The 23,723-nt window shown below is 44.5% G+C and overlaps 1 protein-coding gene and 1 pseudogene across 1 annotated transcript in view; both read right to left on the bottom strand.

Annotated features, from left to right (window-relative positions):
• CDS2 (CDP-diacylglycerol synthase 2) overlaps nt 1-21,960 on the bottom strand; it is a 56,976-nt gene extending 35,016 nt beyond the window's left edge. The window contains exon 1 of the mRNA XM_042931567.1: nt 21,713-21,960. Coding sequence (XP_042787501.1) covers nt 21,713-21,769 — 57 coding nt within the window. The 5' untranslated portion in view covers nt 21,770-21,960. The remainder of the gene's footprint in view (nt 1-21,712) is intronic.
• LOC122215786 lies at nt 5,261-10,561 on the bottom strand (annotated as a pseudogene).
• Nucleotides 21,961-23,723: the final 1,763 nt, after the last annotated feature.

The raw sequence follows: 23,723 nt of genomic DNA, 5'->3' as shown, positions 1-23,723 counted from the left end.
TAACTACACTTTGGCCCTGATTACATCCCACTCTTCCTTCTTTCCCTCGCTCCTTGCCTTTTCTCCTCCCTGCTCAGCCCTTAAATCCCATCTTAGAAGCCACCGAGACTCCAGGAAGGTCTTCCCTGATTCTCATCTGTAGTAGGAATAAAAAAATGCTCCCTCCCTCAATATAAATTGACTTCCTAGGAACCTGTGGATATTACCTTACGTTGCAGAAGAGTAAATATTCCCTCATATGGCAAACGGCGTGACTGAATTAAGGATCTTGAAAGGAGGTGTATTCTGGCCCCTAAATGCAGTCACTTGTACCCTTTTAAGAGGGGGGGCAGAGAAAAATCTGAGAGAGGAGGGGCAATGTGGCCAAAAGCCAAGGAACGCCAATAGTCACCAGAAGCAGGGCAGAGGCAAGGCACAGGATCCCCCCCAGATCTGAAAGGGGTGCAGGCCGGCCAACACTTTCATTTCAGCCTGCTGGCCTCCAGAAGTGAGAGAATAAACTTCTGTTGTTTCAGATCACCCAGTTCGTGGTAATTTGTTAGAAGAGCCCCAGGAAATAAACAGCCCATCCTTCCCACCAGCTTTATCTCCTACAAATAAAGTTCCCACAGGATGTTACTTACACCTCTCTCACACCATTTGTTGCCCAAGTGTATTTATGTCAAGAGGGAACTTTCCATAATCTGATTTGATTTCGAACTCCTCAAAAATCAGGACTGCACTATTCATCTTTATCTTGAATGCTCCTTGCCTTGAATTTGGTAAAAGCTACATAAGTGTTTTTTTAAAAACTCACTGAATTTTAATCAAATTCATCAATCTTTATCTACAAAGCCTAGAATCATGGCAGTCCAGCATTTCTTTGGGGAAGACCACCCTAGAGCTACAGCGCTACAAATCCAACTGGTGACTAAAAGGGTTGCATTTTCACCCTTCCCAAAGGTTAAAATGACTGGAAGGCCCCAGGGGACGCCCATAAAACCCAGGGTGGCAATGAGCTATATTTCCAGACAGTCATAATGTTGCCAGGAATAATGAATAAGTGGGCAGAGTAAAACCTTTTAGGGTCCTGAATGGTTCAGACCTGCCCTACAAAAGGTAGGTCTGTGCACATTTCCCTTGAACAATGGGAAATGCTCCAGGAAGAGTAAGAACACATTTGTCCTTTGAGCTGATCGGACTAATTAGTGGAAGGGCCCTTCCAACACTAACACTTCAAAATGCTACCCTCCTATTAAAAAAACACCCACTTTGTTCTTCATAACACTACTACCACCTGAAATTATTACACATTTGTCTGCCTCCGCTGGAGCACAAACTCCAGGTAGAAGGGACTTTGGGGGGCGCCTGGGGGGCTCAATCGGTTAAGCCTCCGACTTCAGCTCAGGTCACGATCTCATGGTTCATGGGTTCGAGCCTTTCATAGGGCTCTCTGCTCTCAGCACAGAGCCTGCTTCAAATCCTGTCTCCCTCTCTCTCTACCCTTCCCCCATTCACTCTCCCCCCCAAAAAACAAAAGTTAAAATAAACATAAAAAAAAAAAAAAAAAAAAAAAAGAAGGGACATTGGTTATTCACTGCTACATCCCCATGGCCTACAACACTGTCTGATATATCTGAGGTCCCCAGCACAGGTTTCTTCAGAAAGGGAGGAAGAGTGGGAAGATGACAAGTTAAGGAACAATTAAACAGTTCTCCGTTTCTGACTCTGTAGGTTAAAACAGCAAGCATAACTTCTCACATAACCAGCCGCTCTGCACGAAATGGTCCCGTCTCACTGTGTTCCCCCAGATTTGCACATTCCCTAAGTAGAAGGAATGGGAAATTTTTAAGAATGTCCTAAGGATGAGGCATCAAACATCCAAGAGAATAAAGGTGGTAGGAGAATGAGAAAATAATCTCCAGCAGCTACTGACTGCTTTCCTGTCCAGCAATCTTGCAAAAGGGAAATACCGGCTTCCTGCAGCTCGGGCTTCTAGAAGCTAAGCCCCTGTCCAACTGGTTGTTGCCCCAGACAGATGCAACAACCAAGAAAATCACTCACCATCTTTGCAACAGGTACAGCTGTGACGGCCACTCCAGTCTCTGCACTGTGGACAGGCTGGCTCTTGTGCCCACCCAATTCTGTCTCAGCTGACAGTTGAGGTTTGATGAAAAAACTCTAACACCTCAGTAATCTGGCATTAAGGAGAAATCTGCGAATCCACAGTGAAACTTCTCAATAACCAAAATGTACCTACTTCATCAACAAAAAATGGCTTTTTATGTTCAGGATTGTAAATCTTCTACCCAAAGATTATTATGCACTTCTGCAACGAGGACACTTATTTAACAGGGCATCATTCTAGGTTTCCTTCGTTAAAAAAAAAAAAAAAAAAAAAATTCAGCTGAGTAAATTTTAAAGCTCTCATTGGCTTTTTTGAATGATTCTTGAATAGGGCGGCATCCCTCTAGAAGACAGAAAGGAGCTCTGACTAGCTGTACAAAATGAAAGACTTTTATAGGCAGAAGGGAGTAGGAATAAGGAAGTCCCGCTAGGCCCAAGCAGATTGGTTACTGTGAGATCGTTTTCCTTTAGGGGACAACAGGGGTCTATAAGGCAGATTACCTAACCGGTGCTATCAGATGAGTTCTGACTGGTTTAAGATTCCATTTCTGCCAGAGCCAAAACTAAGTTTCAGTTTGGTGATGTAATGCTTAGCAAAAGTGACTCCATTTTTGGGCCAGCTATGTTGTTTTCAACACCTGAAATCTCTACTGTTCTTTTGGCTGGGCAGGACTCAGGGGCTAGTGAATAAAGATGCCGCCTGCCCCAATAGTACAGACCCTGTGCTTCGTGCTTAAGTTTGAATCCCAGAGTATCCTCCCTCATTATCAGGCCACTGGCTAGCTGCAGACCTGTCTTGAGAGAGTTTCCAAGCTGCCTCTCTCCCAGAGAACTCTATCAAGGATGGAGAACTCAGATGGCCCAGGTTCTTAGAACTAGGCCTGACCTGAGAATGGACACAGGGCGTGAGTAATTCACAGCTCAAGAGGGTCCTCAGGCTCAGTGCCCAATCAAGGACTTCCAGGCACGCGCTGTTAGACACCAGCCCCTGCTGCTCTCAGAGCATTTACTCCAAGAGGTCGTGGCTGGGAGCAATAATCTCTCAATCAGAAAGGCTTGAGAATGACAGGACCACATGACACTTAGGCCCTGCAGGTAGGCTTCCTGCAGCCTGAGGGAGACATGGGGTGAGAAGAATTATCTATCTGTAGGCTTCTACACAGAGAGAAGGAAATGCAGGTCAGCACAGTGCTTTGTGGCAGGTGACAGGGAGGAGCTGTCTACACCTAGTCCAATTCATCTGTCATACCTGCATGCTATCTATACACCAGCAGAGTTTCATTCTATTAGGGGGAGGCAGAGGATGAAAGCCATGACAGCCTCCAAACCACACAACCTCCAAAACAGTGAGCAAATGTATACCATTCATATTCACAAAAACATTTGCGGTACTTAAGAATACTGGAATTCACTAAGGCTACATTAATAATGAATATCAATCCTGTAAACACAAGTAAGAGGGAGTGATAAACTAGACAAAAACAAAAAGGCTGCAACCGACTTTCCAAAGAAACAAGTCTATCTCAAGAAGAGATCTCAGAGGCATGGGGAAAGGGGGAACCAGTATATGCTGTGTGATCTTAGAAGAAATAACGTCACCTTCTGGGCCTCAGCTTTTTCACCTATAAGAAAGAAACAATTCTTGTCTCAGGGGTATTGAGGAGATAAAATAAGGTAGGTGTTTTTCAGACTGTGGATTGAAACTTACTGGGTCTTAAAATCAGTTCAGTGGATCACAACTAGCAAAAAATAAAATCAAATATGGCGCCAGAAGTCAAGCTACTCCTAAAAGGGGTACACGTCATGTTAACATAATGTGGCACTTCAGTATTAGAAATAAATCCTGACATGCCAATATTTTCTTTTTGCTCTACAACAACTCTAGTCACTACGCTCAACAAATTCTTCCTGCATCCAGAGCCCTGGTTCTCACTGCCTGGCCAGTTGCTAATCTTCACAGCTGACTTAACACCACTCCACCTTCTGACAACCATATGTGCTAGGGACAGCTAAGTCTGACAGCAACCAAGGAGCTTATGACCAAGTCGGCAGGAGAGCTGTGCCTTTACTGAATCTCATGGGACCTGCACAAATCTAAGACAAGGAGTCCAACTCCAGAGACTTTCTTTGCTGATGAGACAGCACCTACCCAGAATTTGAACAATCTCCATAGGAGACTGGAGAAGGAAGGAAGATGAAGAAATGGGGTGCAGGAATAGAGAGGGTGCCACAGAGGAGCTGGGGCTGAGGTGGGCATCAGGGGATGAGGGCTCTATGCCACGCGTGCTTCACATTGCTCGAGCCTCCTTGCAGCCTGCAGGGCCTGTGCTGAGATGCCCCTGCTTCCAGCATGCAGGCCCCAAGGAACTCTGGGGCCACTGCCCCCACTTCCTCTCTCCAAGACTGTTGCAGAGTGAGGCAAGTACTCTCCCACCCCCATGGGGCCCTGTTGGCCAACGCTGAGACACTCACAGGTCTTCCTGTGTTAGGGCCAATTTGGCCAAACGACGGAAGAAAATGACTGGGGAGACCAGGAAGCCAGGAAGGCAGAATGGCAAAACAAAGTGCATGGAACTCAGATTCAGCCTCCCTGGGTTCAAATTCTCACTGAATTTCAGGCCTTTTAGCTCATCCCTGTAAAATCGGAGTCAATACTTTTTTTTTTTTTTTTTTTTTTTTTATTTTGAGAGGGAGAGAGAGTACGTGTGTGTGAGCAGGGGAGGGGCAGAGAGAGTGGGAGAGAGAGAGTCCCAAGCAGGCTCCATGCTGTCAGTACAGAGCCGGACGCAGGGCTTGATTCCACGAACTGTGAGATCATGACCTGAGCTGAAATCAAGAATCAGACACTTAACCAACTGAGCCACCCAGGCATCCTGCAACCAATACTTATAATCCAGGAAGCCTGCCTTTAGATATACATACAAGTGGCCAGCTGGTGGCTGCATGATCAGTCAGGCCGTATAATAACATCACAACCCTACTGAACAGCGCCCCCTGGCCCTCAAATACCTGCCAGGTGATCACTGCACCGTGTCTATGAAAAACAAATCATCATTGTAAAAAAAAAAAATCCTTTAGGAACAATATCACTTTGGCTCTTTCAGCTCCCTTAACTATTAAAAAAAAAAAAAAAAACTCTTATAATACGGCCATGCCAACAGAAAAAAATCAGGAGAGACAATTTGCCAAATACAAATAACCTGTATACTTATTTAACCTCACTAATAATCAATGACATAAAAAAGAAAATGGCCATAGAAGCCATCTTCTCACATCAGGGTGAATAAATAGATAAAGAGAATATTCACTGTGAACGAGGCTTGGAGAAAACCAGTACACTCACATAGGGCTCACACAAATATAGATTAGTACCACCTTTCTGAAAGGCAATTTGGAAAGACGTATTAAGAGCCTTTAAATGATTCACATCTCCTCTGATCTAGCCATTCCTTGATGAGAAATATATCCAAAATGAGTATCTGGAGAAATGTATCATTTACATGAGGATGTGCATCACACCATTATAAGAAGAAACAATTTATATGATCTACTTAACAAAAATAGGGAAAAACACCAAGCAGCCATAGAAAAAAGATTAGCAGGACGTGATAAAAATGTTAGCAGCAGCTACATTCTGGGTAGTAAAATTAAAGGTAATTTAAATTTTTTAATACTTTCTCATCACCTCCACATTTTCCACCAAACAAGTATTGCTTCCGTAATTTAAAAAAAGTACTAAATGGATACATCTAAGCCTCTCAATTCCTCTGTGCTGACATCTCTACTGGCTTCCCCCTAAACTCTCTGGTCTGGCCCTCAAGGCCTTCCCATTGGGACCCCTGACTCATTCTTGGTGCATCTTTCCAGACACATTCCTGCTCCTCCAGCTCAAATGTCACCACCCCACAAGACTTTCCTCCACCCCCGCCCAGGCAGTGCTGAACACTTCAGAATGATGAGCGAGCCCTAGAATCCCACACAGATGATCATAGGAGGCAACATAAGATTCTTCAAAAGTAACCAAAACAACCAGCCCCTGAGGTCAGCTTCCACAACACATCACCTATACTGAACTCATCAAAGCTAAGAGAGATCTGTGATGAATGAAGATGGACATCCCAGGCCAAATTTCCCTGGAAAAAAGGGGAGCCCTGAAAAATCTCAAACCATCCTGGTTTCCCATCCCCTTTTTGGTCCCCTGGACACTAAAAGTCTTTGTTTTCAACTTCAAATAGTGGCTCATTCTCGTACTTTGGACATTTTTTTTTAAATCTTATTAATACAGTATTTATTTGTCTTTCTTCTGTCAAACCCTGAGCCAACCACTTTCCACAGGCTGCCTGGGGAGGTATAGGAAAAGGAACATACAGGGCAGATGAGACTCAGGAGAAAGATCTATGGGAGGTGGAGACGGCTACTTCACATGGCAAAGGAGGTGAGAAAGGCCACTGTCAGGAAAAAGAGCCCCATGGCCTCCAAGAAGGCAAAGCCCAGGACGACACAGAAGAGCTGTTGCTTCAGAGAAGGGTTCCTGACATAACCAACGATGGAAGTACCAAACACTGTCCCAATTCCAGCCCCAGAGCCAGCCACCCCTCCTGCGGCAGCCCCAGCCCCAATGAACTTGGCTACTGTGTGGACGTCCCTTGAAATGGCACTGGTTTGGAAGATGTGGCTGGGAATAAGTAAGGCATGGGACTGCCAAAGCTGATAAGGCTCTCAACTTACAGTGGTTTTAACACCGCTGCTCAACAGCTGAGAAGTGCTCCTGACAAAGAAGGGGTGGAGACAAACTCTGCCCAGGTGTACATTTTCAGGGGACGAGGGGCTGTGGCAGGAGAGCTGTGCCCAGTGCAGAGAAGACAGAGAGCTCCTATTTTAGATACTTTAAGACCAATGAGAAATGTAAGAGTTGTGTTAGAATGCCAAACCCAACACTCCAGATAATTCTTCCTGAGATCCAGGAAACAGGATGTCTAATCATTTCTCCTAGGACTCAAGCAAGACCCTCAAGCAGAACGATGAGATGCCACCTGTCTGATAAAAAGCCTCTAGGAAAGGCGAATATCTCTGGAAGAAATGGCCCTTTGTCAGAAGTGCTCAAAATAGCTACTCTGCCATGGCGTGTTTTCAGCAGACCACTATGTGAAAACTGAAAATTCTCTGTACAGAGAACTCTATGGAACAGACAGAAGATAGAAATGGCAACTGTTCTGGAAAACTGAGAGTCTGGCTGACATCCCTGTAAGAAAACAAAGCCCATGTGGCTCTTGTTCGCCCAACACTATAGGAGATGACAGACATCAGTCTCAACACAGCACAGAGCAGATTGTAGTGGGAGATTCTATTTAAACTAGCCAGTGAAGAAGGTCCTTGGGCTTCTACAACTACCCTCATACTCAGAGTAGGATGGGACACTATACACCTACAGTGGAAGGGAACAGAAAAGATTCATGATTTATGCCTTCGGAGGTAAGCCCCTGGAAAAAAACTGGCTAGAGGCAATCAGAATGCAGGCTGGCTGGTCAGTCCCCCTGAGCCTGCTTACACATGCGACATAATGGGACCCTTTCTCAACTGATTATTTTTCCACCAATGACCTCTTATTTAGAAGACTATTATTATTTTGAAGACTGAACTTATTAGTAACTGATTCATTTCTCCAAAGAAAACTGCCATGTCGCACTAAGACCCTAACCATGGCATGCTTGTTAGGCCATTCAGGTAGCAAGACAGCCCTGCCAGGATTTCCAGCAATTGACTGTTCCAACATCTAGGGAACATACATTTCCGCTGCAATGGTGGAAAGAGGCTACATGTGCGATAATCATTTTTATCTGAAACCATCTTGTTAAAGCAGCACCACCGCTGGCTATCTTGAACAGGTACAATTTCATAAGAATTAAGATCATCATTTTAGGGGCACCTGGCTGGCTCAGTCGGTAGAGCATGCAACTCTTGATCTGGGGTCGTGAGGTCAAGCCTCACGTTGAGGAGAGAGATAACTTAAAAAAAGAACAAGAAGATTGTCATTTTAGGTAACATTTACTGCTCTGCCCTAGAGAGAGATCACAAGATATAAATTAGAGGAGGGATATGAAACTGAGAGCCTGTTTTTTTTCCTCTACCTTTAGAAAAAATGTTGCTGGACATAGTTGGGAACTACTGGGATGCAGGGAGTTTTCTGGATATTACTCTTGTTTGCCAGACATTTATGGACCACTCACCAATAAATACCCAAGGCCTGTGCCTGGACGGTTCTCCCACTAAGCAGCAGGCAGCTCCTTGTGCTTGATCCCCTGGCCCTTCTTTCCCATTCCCACACCTGTGAAACAGCCCCTCTTTTCTCCTTGTCTGGCTGTCAGTGACTTGGCTGTCTACCACCACCAGAGGAGACCCTGAGCCACCAAAACTGGACTTTTCTACTCTCTACCTTCGTCCTCCCACAGCTTTGCTTCTTCACTGCTATGCCAATTTTTCATAGGCATCTTCAGGCCCATGGAAGTGCTCACAGTTCTCCGTTTGTCCCAACATCCATTCTCCTTTCCTTCCATTGTAATAGGAACCCCAAGGTTTAGTCAAGCACACAACCACCAAGAGGGGGCGTTTCCCAGTTTCCCTTGCAGCCAGACAAGGACATGTGAGAGTTCTGGCCAATGGGATAGATGCAGAAATAGTGCATTTCCTAGAAAGAGTCCTTACAGGAAAGGACTCTCTCCTTCCCTTCTTCCTCTTGGAATATGAATGTGATGGCTGGAATTCCAGCAGCCATCCTGTACCAGGGGTGGAAGTCACCCGACTCATGATGGTAAACAGCAAGATGAGAAGAAACCTGAATCCTTGACACTGTGAAGCTGCTGGAATGCCCACCTCCAGACTTCTGTTGTGTGAGGAAGAAGTGTATCTATACTTCTGTCTTGTTTAAGCCACTATCATTTTTGGTTTTCAGTCACGTGTAGCTTAACAGGGCAGCAACTACTTTTTGGTACAGAAGCCAGAGACTTTGTGGTAATGCTTAAAGAAATAGGTTATAAACACACACAGTATTGGTTATTTCATAAGATGATAGAAGCTAATAAATATTATAAAAGTTTAACAAAATCCATTAAATGGGCCACGTATAAAGCTTTTATATTTGTATACATGTATACAAGTTTGCAGTTCAGAAAAATTTAGGCCCCATCACCTTCTGAGATACCATCTTCCATGAAAGGATTTTTGGACCATTGTGGGAAACAATGGTGGCAAGGTAAAACCTTGTCTACTACTCATTCTACTTGATCTACTTGAAAAGCTGTGTTTCTTTTTTCTCAAAAACTTGTTCTTTCAGGATCTGGTAGCACACCTCTCTCCTGACTCTTCCTTGGTCCCCTGCCCAGTCTCATCTCCTCCACCAGCCAACTCCAGTCAAACACAGGCCCTTCCTAGGGTCGCTCGTCAGCTCTTGCCCTTCTTAATGTCAAGAGCAGAAGCCCGGAATTCACAGGTGTCATCAGTCAAGAGCAACCATTTTTATCCTTCACCCCCAACACAGAACAACAAAGGGTTGCAACAGCCTGCTTCTAATGTAAGATCAACTCAGTCTCTCAAAACTGAAAACTTCCTGTTGGTAAAAGCAGACAGAGCACATGCCTTTTGACCTCAATATCCCACTGCAATGAATGTCATTAAGCACAGTAAGGAATAAAACCATGGCCTTTTAGGCAGAAATAGTAGGGGACTGGGACCATCCATGGATGTGAGATTTTAACAAATTTCTGGATAACAAAGTAAACTGAAGAACAAAGATGGAGGAAATGAAACAAAGTGTAGACAAGAGTATACACTTCAGGAAGGCTGCAGAGAAAGTAGAAGCCCTCTGCCCTCCACCACCCTGGAGGGTTCTGGGTTGAGATCTGACATATGGGATGGTGGATGGCATTTAGGAGGTCCCACTCCCTAACCGCTCAACCTAAAATGAAGTCTATCGCGCAACAGGCCCCATCTAAGCACAACAGAGTCTCAGACAAATTCCCAGTCTGGAGAGAGGTGAGCCAAGACATTGCTATGTGTCCTCCTCATCCTCTCCTTGTCCAAATGGGAAAACTTATTTGGATTATCCTGCCTCCTTCCTCCTGTCCCAGCTGTCCTTGAAGAAGAGAGGGATGGAAGATAACCTTTAGTTCGTAGTCACCAGACCCAGTGAGACCATTGGACATCAAATGGTGACACGGAACTCTGGGCTGCGTAGAAGGACTAGCAACTGGATGGGCTTGGTGCCGCCTGTCTTGGGAGGAAGTGAGGTGTTCTGCAGGCCGGAAGAAGAGACTGTATCAAGTAAGCACACCCTGCGAACCCTCCCCAGTTCGTGTTTGCCTGGGAACATAGGCACAGATTGTTAATATGCAAACTTCAAACAATGCACATGATCTTCAACATGAGGTTTTCAGTCAATGTTTATGTAAGAAACAAATGTATATTTATGTCTCAAAAATCCATTTGGCATTTAAAAAAATATTTTTAATGTTTATTTATTCTTGAGAGAGAGCGCGCGCACAAGCGGGAGAGGGGCAGAGAGAGAGAGAGAGAGGGAGACACAGAATCCAAAGGAGGCTCCAGGCTCTGAACTGTCAGCACAGAGCCGAACGTGGGGCTCAAACCCATGAACTGCAAGATCATGACCTGAGCTGAAGTAGGAAACAAAACAATGCATGGGGAAATGTTCAAGTTACATTCCAAATAACACTGGGAGGAGGTCAGAATCATTAGATAAATTTCAAGTCATTAGTCAAAATTCAAAAGGAATGTACAGTCTCCAGAATTACTGGAATTTTGAGAGTCGCACTGGCAACATATGCTTTATGAATATATAAGAGGTTTTCCTTTAGAAAAAAAAAATGACATGATGTCTTACAGCATCATACAAAGAAATTTTTAATGTAACAACCAGGAATGTAATGTAGCTACATTCTGTAGTTTTTTCATCCTAAAGCACGGTCCACAAGAAGATGAAAGCTGGCCAGTTTAGGAAGCTCCGCTACAACACCAGGCAAAGGTGAGTGGGTTGCCCAGTTTGACCATCCACCTAATAATGGATCCCGTCATTAGGGTGACCATATAACGTATCCTCCAAACTGGGACACTGGAGGGCAAAGGAGAATGTCACCCACCTCACCTACATCCACTAGCAAAGACTGCTTCAATCCTTCTCTTCCTTGGTGAGTAATAATGCAGTTCATTAAACCCGCAGTTCTTGATTTTTTTTTGCTTTTTTTTTTTTAATTCTCAAGACCTCTTTACACTCTTAATTACTGAGGACCTCAATAGTTCTCTATGTAGGTTATATGCATCAATATTTGCCATTATTGGAAATTAAAACAGAAATCCCTAAAATACAAGAATACACCAATGTGGCGGTTCCTAAAAATATTAAACACAGAATTACAATATGATCCGGCAATTCCACTTTGCAGTCTCTGCCCAAAATAACTGAAAGCAGAGATCCCAACAGATATTTGTACACCCATGTTTATGGCAGCATTATTCCCAATTTGGGTGGTTTGCAGGCTGGGGCTACTACCAAGAACACTGCTTTCGATATTCTAGAACTTATCTTTTAGTGAACATTATATACAGATTTCTATCAGGTAATCACCTAGGATCTATCCTAGGTCGTAAGATTTGTGTATAAAATAGGCATTAGTAAATATCTGCCAAACAGTTTCCCAGAGTAATTGTACCAGTTTATACTATCCCAAACAGTATATGAACTCCACGTACGTGCCGTCCCTTAGTATTATCAGTCTTCTTAATCCCAGCCATGCTGGTGGGTGTGCAGTGGAAATCTCATTGTGGCTAATGATGTTGGGCACATTTTCATATATTTATTGACCGTCTAAAGAGCCTTTTTAAAACTGAGTTGTCTTTTTTACATGTTCGTTTTGTAGAAATTATTTATATAGATTCTGGATATGAGTCTTGTGTCAAGTATCTTTTTTATAAATATCTTCTCATCTGTAGACTTCCTTTTCATTTAGTTTAATAAACAGAAGTTCTTAATTTTAAGGTAGCTCTATTTATAGATTGTTTCTTTTATAGTTAGTGTTTTCATTAGGGACTTTTAAATATCACTATACCATTATCATACCTATAAAAATTCATAATTCCTTTATATTAAATCTCCAATATTCATATTTACACAAAATTTTCAATTCTTTTCTTTTCATAGCAGTTTCATTAAATCAGGATCCAATTAAGGCATTAACATGCCTTAAGTCTTTTAATCTGTAGGTTTTATCGTATCTATTGCTCACACACACACACCCTTTTTTTAAGTGGGTCAAGATGTCTCTTGCCATGTATTTTTTAAAGTAACCAGGTCATTTGTCCAGTGGTGTTTTTCAACGTGTTCTCCTGTCCTTTGAATTTCCTGTCAACTAGCACTTAGAACTAAAGTCTTGATCAGGCTCAGGTATGATTTTTGGACAAGATTCCTCCATCAGTAGTACTGTGTACTTCCATCAGGAGATCCACAATGTCTGGCTGTCTCTGTCATGGTAGCAGCATTGATGGTTATGGTCTCATTCTATCAATTCAATGGGGAGTTGAATATATTAATATTCTATAACTCCTTTTCCATTTATTTATCCAATAAAAAGAAACTTTTTTTTTTTAATGCTTATTTATTTTTGAGAGAGAGAGCACGTGCCAACAGGGAAGGGGCACAGAGAGAGGAAGACAGAATCTGAAGCAGGCTCCAGGCTCTGAGCTGTCAGCACAGAGCCTGACACAGGGCTTCAACTCACAAAGCAATGAGATCATGACCTGAGCCAAGTCGGAGGCTTAACTGAGCCACCGGGGGGGGGGGGGGGGGGGGGGGGGGGGGGCCTGTAAAGAGAAACTTCTAACCAACTATTTGGTTACTCTAAGGTACAGTTCCTATGGGAAAAGCATGATAATGCCTCAAACCCCATTCTAAGCCCCATTATCCAGATGAGAAAACTGAGTCAAATTATTGGGGGAGCCAAGTTATAAACCAAGCAGTCCAACTAGGAGTCAGTGCTTATAATCACTAGGCTATAATGCCTCTTCTAAGATCAAGAAACAAATAAATACTCCGTATGTCTCTGTGGGAGAGGAGAGACCACAAAGATAGACACTCTCATGAAGTTAGGGTGCTACAAATTTACTGCAGGAAGGAAACATTGTGTCAAAAGCTTAGACAACGTACATCCCTTTTTGAATCAGCAGTTCTAAACATAGAACTTATCTAAGTGCAGAAAGGGTTTTATGCAAGTGCAGAAAGGGTTTTTTGTGTTGTTTTGTTTTAACAAGGGTACTTCCTGCAGCATGCTTACAATAGCAAAAACACTTAAAACAACTTAAGAGGCTGATTGGTTGGATAAGTTAAGGTACAGCCACACAGTGAAATGACACATAGCCAAAGAAAGGACACTGGTTCATTGTTTAAAAACTTGTACAATGTTTACGGCATATTCTTAAGTAAAACGGAGTTATAAAACAGTAGTATATATAATACAGGAAGGTGCAATATGTATAAAAAGAAAGGCTATACACCAAAACACCAACAGTGGTTGGTTATCTCTGAATGGCAGGCTGAAGGTGATTTCTTTTCTTTTTGGTGCTTCTACAATGAATATCTTTTTATTTCCATCTGTTTCTTTCATAATGAGAAAAAGTTTGATATATTGTTTACAAAGAACTTAATGAACCTTAACGATGTGGGAAAATGCTTCTGACAGCATAAAAAGGGAAGCTATCAGATCATACATGGTAACTACAATTACAGCCATGTGTAGCAACATGCATTTGAACAATGGTTGTTTCTCTGCATTACAGGATTACAGATGGATTTTGTTCTCCTATGTATACATTTCTGTGATTTCTACAATAAATATATGCCTGGTAAAGTATTGAGATGGAGAAGATCCAAAATGGATTTTGAGAAAATAAGATTTAAATAGGTAGAGTGTAGAGAAAGAGCACAATTCAGGGGTTGGAGACAGCAAGAGCCAAGACTGATACCATAGGGTCACCAAGCAAGAGGAGGGACCAGTTAAGAGAGAAGGCTATGAAGGACCAAGTTTAAGAGATCTGAAAAAGGGGCCAGAATTCTTTTTTCCCCTGTAATTTACAGGATGGTTTCAGAGCTGTCAGAGGACAGAAAGGACAGATGGACTAGAACCGACCATGCAAATTCTGAAAGAACGGAGCTCAATTAGAAGGGTTCACAATAGTGCTGAATTATGTGAAATGCACAAGAGCAACAGGTAAGGAATCTGGGTAACACGTGGGTAGAACCTGTGACCTAGATGCGGTGAGGGAGCAGAGACACAGGGACCAATGGATTTTAAGCTGGAGCAACTCAGAGATAGGATTCTACTTGCACAGGAGACAGAAAGAGGGTCAATGTCTAGAACAAGACAAGTCAGATTTGAGATAGTCACTGATTAAGGGATATGCACTGGGGAATGTCCTCTAAGCCCCTGGAACCACCAGGACTAGCAGGACACAGATTGTGGGGAGGAGGCTCTGAGAATCACCCACTGAGGAATCTGGGGTCAATGACAGAGATCCTCTCAACATCAGAGACCCAGGAGCAGAGAGCATTGTCAGGAAATCCTAGACTCAAGGGCTCTTTCAAAAACACAGCGGAGGGGCGCCTGGGTGGCGCAGTCGGTTAAGCGTCCGACTTCAGCCAGGTCACGATCTCGCGGTCCGTGAGTTCGAGCCCCGCGTCAGGCTCTGGGCTGATGGCTCGGAGCCTGGAGCCTGTTTCCGATTCTGTGTCTCCCTCTCTCTCTGCCCCTCCCCCGTTCATGCTCTGTCTCTCTCTGTCCCAAAAAAAAAAAAAAAACGTTGAAAAAAAAAATTTAAAAAAAAACAAACACAGCGGAGTCTCCAGAGAAGCCCCAGGCTGGCCCTGTGGTGACCCTAATACAAAGGACATCCGACTTTGGAAAGACCGATCAGGTCCCGCACCAACAGCAGGCATTCAGGAGCCCCACAACCTGGCTCGAGAGGCTGCCTCTGCGGAGAACTGGGTAGGAGCGAAGCTGCAAGTCACAGTGTACCCTTTGCACCTTTTGAATTCTGAACCATGCACTGTCCAGTCAAAATGACACAATAAGGTCTTGAAAAGGTCACTCAACTGAATGGGCCCTATGCCATCCCCACTGCTGGGGCAAACAGCAGAAGAACAAAGATCAGGGACCCGCAGGGCGAGCTGCCTAGTGGAACCAGCCTACCATCACTGGCACTGCCCCACCACGTGACAAGGCCTGGAAGGCAAGAACTCTGCCCAATGTCGGGAACAAATTCGTATTTTTCCAAAAAGACCCTGGCAAAAATACCAGTCAAGAGTCAGGGTCTCTATGTCTCTTTCACAAACCAGAGGCAGTACAGCACATGAAAGGCCATGCTTTCTCACACCCAGCAGCCTCCAGCAGCAGTCAGGAAAGTCAGGGAGGCTGTCAGAGCACAGGGAACAAGAAGCTGTGTGCAGGAAGTTACTCTGCAAGTCTGCAAACAAGTTCAACATACTCCACCTGTGTGGATCCGAGAACGGATGGAAGGGCGCACAAATCAGAAACACAGTAGTCCCCTAGTCTGCAGTTTTGCCTTCCCAGGTCCCAGTTACCGGCAGTCAACCAGGGTCTGGAAGCAGGCGATCCTCCTGAGGTATCGTCAAAAGGTCAACAGTAGCCAACTGCCAAGTCACAGTGCCTACATCGTTCACCTCACTGCGCCTCATCACGTTGACGTTTTATCATCTCACATTGTCACAAGAAGGGCAAGTACAGAAGAGTATTTTGAGAGAAAGAACACACGTAACTTTTATTATAGTACATGGCTATAATTATTCTATTTTAACACTGTTGTTAATCTCTTACTGCACCTAATGTACAAATTAAGCTTTAGCATAGATACGTACGTATAGTAAAAAACACAGTATATACAGGGTTCGGTGAGATCTGCAGTTGTGGGCATCCACTAGGGTCCTGAAACACGTCCCCTGCAGATAGGGGGTAGGGGGCTACTGTACTGATGCTCACATTCTTTCCAACAGTTTAAAGGAGGATCATTTGCATCCTTTTGCAACTGTGAAATTAGTTACAAGATTCATTTGGGGGCAAAGTTAGATTTCTCCAAATATTTGGAGCCCGAACCGGTATAAAATCCTGAACATTTTCTTCACGAACACAGACACCAGCCATCCTCCCTCGGAGACAACAAAGACTGAACACAGCAGACCCTGGATTCAGGGGATGTTCTAAGGAGAAGGTATGTTGAATACTGAGTGACTGATTACTGCTGGAACAGACAGTTCCAATACTATGAGTCATCATCCGGAAAGCAGGCTCATAGACAGCTCAGAGGGAGAAGCCCGCACCACGCCGGGAGCTCCTTCCAAGGATACCCAAATGGCTCCCCCAAAGGATGGGCTTCAAAAATCTAGAAATCACGGGGCGCCTGGGTGGCTCAGTCGGTTAAGCGGCCAACTTCGGCTCAAGTCATGATCTCGCGGTCTGTGAGTTCAAGCCCCGCGTCGGGCTCTGTGCTGACAGCTCAGAGCCTGGAGCCTGTTTCAGATTCTGTGTCTCCCTCTCTCTGACCTTCCCCTGTTCATGCTCTGTCTCTCTCTGTCTCAAAAATAAATAAACGTTAAAAAAAAAAATTAAAAAAAAAGAAATCTAGAAATCACCAGTCATCCAGTAACGGGGAAAACTAGGCCTAATCAACTTTTTCTGCCAATTTTTTTCCCTCAGAATCTCCACATTTGAGAATTTTCATACATATATATACATATACACACACACATTGAAAAATGTTGCCATTTTTCTGATTTTTATAGCCACATAAGAAAAACAGGTGATATCTGGGCATGTTTTATATCAAAGCCAATCTGTATTGGAGCTTTTAAAGTCTGTAAATTAAGTCTATACCTGTAAAGGCAGCATATGCAACATGAGAAAAAAACAGAAATTAGAAAACCTTCATACTAGGACCCATTCTGCCTCTAACGAGCAGTGTGCTCTTCAGCAAGTAAACCCCCTGGGATGTGGTATCCTCTTGTATAAAATAATGACCCCTGAGATCCTTCTAGTTCTAACACCCAATGAGAATAATTTAAACTTTTTAAAAGATATAAATTCTTCTAATGAAATATCACAAATGTGTGCAAACACAAAACATTTCAAACAAAATTAGCTATTTTTTTAAAATGTTTATTTATTTTTGAGAGAGAGACAGAGCGTGAGTGGGGGAGGAGCAGAGAGAGAGATAGAGTGTGAGTGGGGGAGGAGCAGTGAGAGAACCCAAAGCAGGGTCCAGGATCTGAGCTGTCAGCACAGAGCCCGACTTGGGGCTCGAACCCACCAATGGTGAGATCATGACCTGAGCCGAAGTCGGACGCTTAACCGACTGAGCCACCCGGGCGCCCCCAAAATTAGCTTTTTAAACAAAAAAAGATTTTAAGTAAATTTCTACACCAAGAGTAGGGCTCAAACTTAACAACTCTGAGATCAAGAGTCACACGCTCTACCTACTGAGCCAGCTAAGTGCCTCAAAATTAGCTTTTTAAAAAAAATTAATATTGAGTAGTCATAAAATGGGAGGTAATTGAGCTTTTAAAATTACAGTTTGATCAACATAAATAAGAAACTTAAAATGGCAGGTTATATGACAAATCTTGCACCTTCTCTCCCTGTTTAAGAACCATAGTCGAGGGGCACCTTGGTAGCTTAGTCAGTTAAGTGTCTGACTTCGGCTCAGGTCGTGATCTCACGGCTTGTGAGTTCGAGCCCCGCACTGGGCTTTGTGCTGACAGCTCAGAGCCTGGAACCTGCTTAGGTTCTGTGTCTCCTTCCCTCTCTGCCCCTCCCCCACTTGTGCTCTGTCTCTGTCTCTCAGAAATGAACGTAAAAAAAAAACCAAAAAAAGAAGAACCATAGTTAAAGTTTACTGATTTTTCAATACCAAAGTATTTCTCAATGTTAAAAAAAAGAAAGTTGAAATACAGCATTTCTCCTACATCTGTAGTTTTATAGCTCTTAAAATAAGATATTATTTCAGTAGTTCACTCTTAAAAATCAGAAAAACAGGGGAGCCTGCATGCCAGCTAAGCATCTATCTGACTCTTGATTTTGTTCAGGTCATGATCTCACGGTTTGTAGGATCGAGCCCAGTATCAGGAACTGTGCTGACAACGCAGAGCCTGCTTGGGATTCTCTCTCTCTCCCTCTCTCTGACCCTCCTTCCTTCACCCCCACCCCCACTCAAGGGCGCTTGCGTGCTCTCTCTCTCAAAATAAATAAACATTTTTTTAAAAATCAATAAAACATTTTTAATTACTAACCACTGTCCTAAAACATATTATAGTTAGTGCAGTAAAGGGAAGATAATTGCATATAGCGATGCTGCTTCTACAGCCTGTGTTTCTGAGCACTGAAAAATTCAGCAAGAAAATGAAGTCAAAAGATAGGTCAAGGAAGGCCAAGCCCTGTCTGTAACACTTTCCTTAAAAAGTGATGAATAGGGAAAGACTACTCCAAAAACTCATAACTTGATGGTTTAATTATCTTACAAGAGTGGAAGGTGAAGATTATTTTTTCTATAAAACTGTATTTTAGCCAAAGACAACATTAGCTAACCCATTATCACAATGTGACAATTCCTGCCCCACCCTACATAACATGCATATTCATTTAATCCACAGGAATATCCTATGAAGCACATACTAATTTTATCACCCCCATTTTAGGAATGGACAAACTGAGGTGTTCATACAAGTGCCTTGCTCAGAGTTACCCTGCTGTGCTCAAAGTGGCACAGCCCCTTTCCAAATGATGTCACTATTTCCTCCCCATTCTGGTTTCATCCATCAAAGGAAGCTTTGAAACAAGTAAAGCTCTAATTTAAGTAGCACGCTAGCACCTAAATACAGCAGCCTTCACTCTAACCTTCAAAACAAAGTCTCCTGAAATGTCAACCCAAACATAAATTGTAAGATGCCAATCTTTTGGCCCACGTTTCACCCTTTTCTTTTCTAACCTCCATTGGAAAAACGTGGTTGGGCGGAAAGAGGATCATTCCCAAAGCTTAAATTCCAAGTTTCTTAAATTTGGCAACAATACTGTGCTTTTGGGACTTTAAAATTATAAGCACGGCTCCCAGAGGAAAACATTTCCTTTATTAGCAATTGGCTTTGAAAATTCCATTCTAGGATGCTAAATATAACAAAATACCTTCTGACTTCTAATAAACACATTCTCCAGATTATTTTGAAACTAATGATTGCTTATTTACAAAACAATTTTGCCACAACCGTTAAGCAACTGGAACATTTTAAAGAGCCTTTTAAATTTGTTCCAGTTCTTTTAATGAATTGACCTGGTATTATTTTCTGGATTCTTCTACCATGAAATAAGAAAGTCCTCATTTCACAATTCAATTTTTTTTAAAGAGATATACTTGTTTTATTACTTCTAATTTTGTTTTAACACAAGAATGTCAGCAAAGCCAGAGTCACGGAAATAGGTGTTTCAAACTCTGAAATAGAGTAAATATTATTAAAGACTCTACTATATGCATTCATCAAAGGCAAAGAAAACATTTCACGGTTGTTAAACTGTACCTTTATTATTAAAAATACCATACGTGATAGTTCAGAAATACTGAGCGACTGGGTGAGGAGCTGAGTGCCCTGTTCTGGGCTAATGGACTACATCAATCAGCTTTTAACTGAATGCAGTAGCCTCTGTGATTTAGGAACAAGCACTTAGTGGAGCTCACCACCCCAGGCATTGTCATTGTATAAGTGGCTTAAGTGCAGCTGTGAAAATTTAAGGTATCTTAAGCTGGACAGCTCCTCCTGTCCTCCCTACCTAAAAACACGGAAGGAGAAAGTAATTAAGACTCAACCGGCACTTTTTCTCTGGGAGGTGGACCCAAGGAGTTGGGTGGGGAGGCTAAAAACTTTCACCTCATAATCCCAAGGGTCATGGGTAGGCGGTTTTGTTTTCACCAGTAAGTATGTTTATTACAAATAGCTTTTCAAAAATTATAACCCACTGGCTATCATGCCTTCTTTTTATCTCCCTCTCTTCTCACCTTTTAGGCCACAAAGTCCCATTAACATGAGGTCTGATCTCTCACCCTTAAACAGGGCTACACACCTACAAACATTTGAATATTCACCAACTAGCAGGGTAGCACAGAGTTCTTTTAGGCCCAACCAGAACATTTAATGGGAAGGTAAAGAGACTTCAAAGTACCGTTTCTCTGCAAGTGACTCCTAAACTTCTGATAAAGCCCTAAATTTTCTCCAAAATCTGCCCTTGGACGATCCACTGTCAAGAACAAAAAACTTGTTTAACACCCTATTATCTTTCACCCAAAACACTGCTCCTAGTGTAACTGCTCTGTTAACACTGTCACCAAATCTTGTGTTTTCTTCCTTCCTGGCGTCTCCCTAATGCCCCTTTCCTCCAGTTACCAGGCAAGCAACATACATAAGTGGGTGCTGTAGGCATGGTGTAGGGCAACAGGGATTGGTGGGAACTGCTGTTTCTCAGCTCCAGCCCCACGTTAATCAGGTGGGAATATGACGGCAGACCCTCCAACTCTCCACATAGGCCCGAAGTTCAGAAAGTTGGGAGAAACCTTCTGGTTTTTAAAATAGCACGTCAACCAAAGCAAACATGTGCAGGTCACACACTGGCAACCTCCACGTTAACCAGTGTCTTCGATTCCGGCCCAGGCTCCCTCGGTCCATTCTACACATCACTGCCAGATGAATTTACCAAATACACTGCTCCTGAAGCTCGAAATACTACCGCTAAGTCCCAATCCTTAGGCTGTCATTCCACCTCCACAGAACAAACCACTCTCCACCTTCCTCAGCTCCCCTACACAAATCTTGCACTTCAGTCGGAGGGGTCTACTCCCCTCATCCCTCACCCCCCAACCAGCTGCATCCCCACCAAGATGGCCTCTTTTTTTACCTTCCTGCTCTAACCCATCAATGCCCACTCTCGAAGGAAGGAAGATATACGGGGAGTATACCTTCCATCACCTGCTGAAGACGAGTCAAGAGACTTCTCTGCTTAATTGAAAGCCACGGGATTCAACTTTCAAGAAAGGATTTTAAATCTCCTAAGAAGCAAAGCCCATGGCCTTGTCTTGATAGCCGCCTCCCTGCCCAAATAACATTTTAAAGGAGAGGAGAGAGCCTCAGACTCCTGCCAAAGAAGGCTTTACGGGGTCTTGACGTCTCCACACCAGGAAGGCCTCGGGGAGGTGAGAGACTGGAGGGGAACCCCAACCAACCCTGCGAGGCAGGTGGCCGCGCGCAACCTCCCGCGCGCTCCCTCCTGCGGCCGGAGATGCCACCCCCCAACCAGATCCCGGGGCCCGGACATTCCGCCCCCTGATGCGCGCTCCGCCGGGGCCCCTACCCAAAGACCCTGGGCGCTACCCAGGCCCGGGGCCGCCGTGGGCCACGACAAAGGGTCAGAGAGCCAGACGACCCCCAGCGCGCCCCCCCGCCCCGCGAACCTGCGGGGGACGCCGCTGCCCATCGCGCCCACTCCGACGCCGCCGCTACCTTGTCCTCTGGCGGTGCGTCCGGTTCGCGGACCGCTCTCTGCCTCAGCTCGGTCATGCTTGGAGACCCCGGCGCGACGCCGCAGCAGGCGAGCAGCGCAGCCGCCGGAGCGGGCAGCTCAGTGCGGGCGCGCGCGGACTCCGCTGGGCCGGCCCCGCCCCGCCTGAGCCGCTTGCAGGACCCACCACAGCCCTGCCGCCCGCCGTGGAACTCTGCCCCGCCCAGTGCTGCCGCCGCCCTTTCACCCAGGCGAAGCACGGTCAGCCTGCTCCACCACCCGCCCGCTAGCTCCTCTCGAGAGGGCGGCCCTGGAGCGAGCGCGCACGCGCACCGCCGCCATCACGGCCCCAGAGACCCACCAATGGCGTGAATCCGCCAGGGAGGCGGGGCGGTAGGGGCGGGGCCGAGAGGACCGGAGAGGAGCGGAGAGGCGTGCATTGGACTATCAACGTGAGGAAGCGGGAAAAGGCGTGTGTTTCCGAAGGAGACTAGCCAATGGCAGCTCGGGCCTGACCTTGGTCGACTGGCGCTGGCGCCCAGGATCCTAGAGGTAAAACTGGTAGCCGGTGGCTAGGGGTGGGAGCCTCGAGGTTCTTGTGTGGGTGGTGTTTTGCTGATCTTAGTTTCGCGTCCTCTGTAACCGGGGCGCGTCCCTCACACGTATAAGCAGATACTTGTTAGGCCCTGAGTGGAAAGGCCTGCGGAGCCCACCTGTGTAGGAGAGACTCACGTGATAAGGAAGTGAAACCCAAACTTAAGTCGGCTTTGCCTCTCCAAGCTGTCTCTAGTACTTATTGAGTGTTAATTATGCTAGGCACTGAACTAAGTAATCGCCTTATCTATCTCAATCTGCTTGGAAGTGGATATGATTTTCGTTTTACAGAGTTCTTACACGGCGTTTCAAACTTCTGTCTTCTGGACTGTTGAAAGACCTTTTCTTGGACGGGAATGCTGCCTTCTTCGTTCACAGTGCATCCCCGAAGTACCTGACACATCCTTGGTACTTGAATGGATTTAAAAGTTCTAGAGAAAAATGATTTAACCAAGGTCTCAACAGCTAGAAAGTGCCCACTAGGAATTAGAACATAGATCTATTTGTTACCAAAGTCCACGATAACCATTGTACATACTGCCTGCCTTCCTAAATTCATTCATACCTGTGTGGTTCAAACATTTCTTTCAGCGGTTCCTATTTTCTGCTTTGTAAGTGATGTAAAACAAGTATGAAATGGGATGCCTTCCCATAAATATACTGTAATTTAGCGAGAGAAACTTGCACACGTAGGAGTTGCAACTTCGTATTAGCAATTTTGACCTTAGTTTTGGATGAAGTAGCCAAAATTCTGAGAAAGGCGTTGTTTCCTTGATTTGTATAAGTATATTCCCAAGCTCTTGTTAACAGTGCTTGAGAGTGACAGTAAAATAGGTATGGAGGAATACTGAATCCGGGTGTGTTTTGTTTTGTTTTTTAATATTTATTTTTGAGAGACAGCGTGAGCAGGGGAGAGGCAGAGAGAGACACAGAATCCGAAGCAGGCTCCAGGCTCTGAGCTGTCAGCACAGGGCCCAACTCGGGGCTCGAGCTCACCAACCACGAGATCATGACCTGAGCTAAAGTTGGTCGCTTAACCGACTGAGCCACCCAGGCGCTCCTAGGTGTGCTTTGTTTTCTACCAACAGTGTTGCACAAATACTTGGTGGGTTTTTTTTTTTTGGGGGGGGGGGAAGGGGAGAAACAGACCACTCCTTTTAAGCCATACTTTATAGAAAGCTTTGCTTGGGGCGCCTGGGTGTCTCAGTCGGTTAAGCCTCCGACTTCAGCTCAGGTCATGATCTCATGGTCCGTGGGTTCGAGCCCCGCGTCAGGCTCTGAGAGCCTGGAGCCTGCTTCGGATTCTGTGTCTCCCTCTCTCTCCGCCCCTCCCCTGCTCATACTCTTGTCTCTCTGTCTCAAAAAAATAATAATAAATAAATAAATAAAAACATTAAAAAAAATTTGCTTTTGTATTTT

Source organism: Panthera leo, chromosome A3 (assembly GCF_018350215.1).
Source record: "Panthera leo isolate Ple1 chromosome A3, P.leo_Ple1_pat1.1, whole genome shotgun sequence".
In the NCBI taxonomy this organism is placed as follows: Eukaryota; Metazoa; Chordata; class Mammalia; order Carnivora; family Felidae; genus Panthera; species Panthera leo.
The sequence above is the reverse complement of the archived record's forward strand: the minus strand, read 5'-3'. Positions and strand labels throughout refer to the sequence as shown.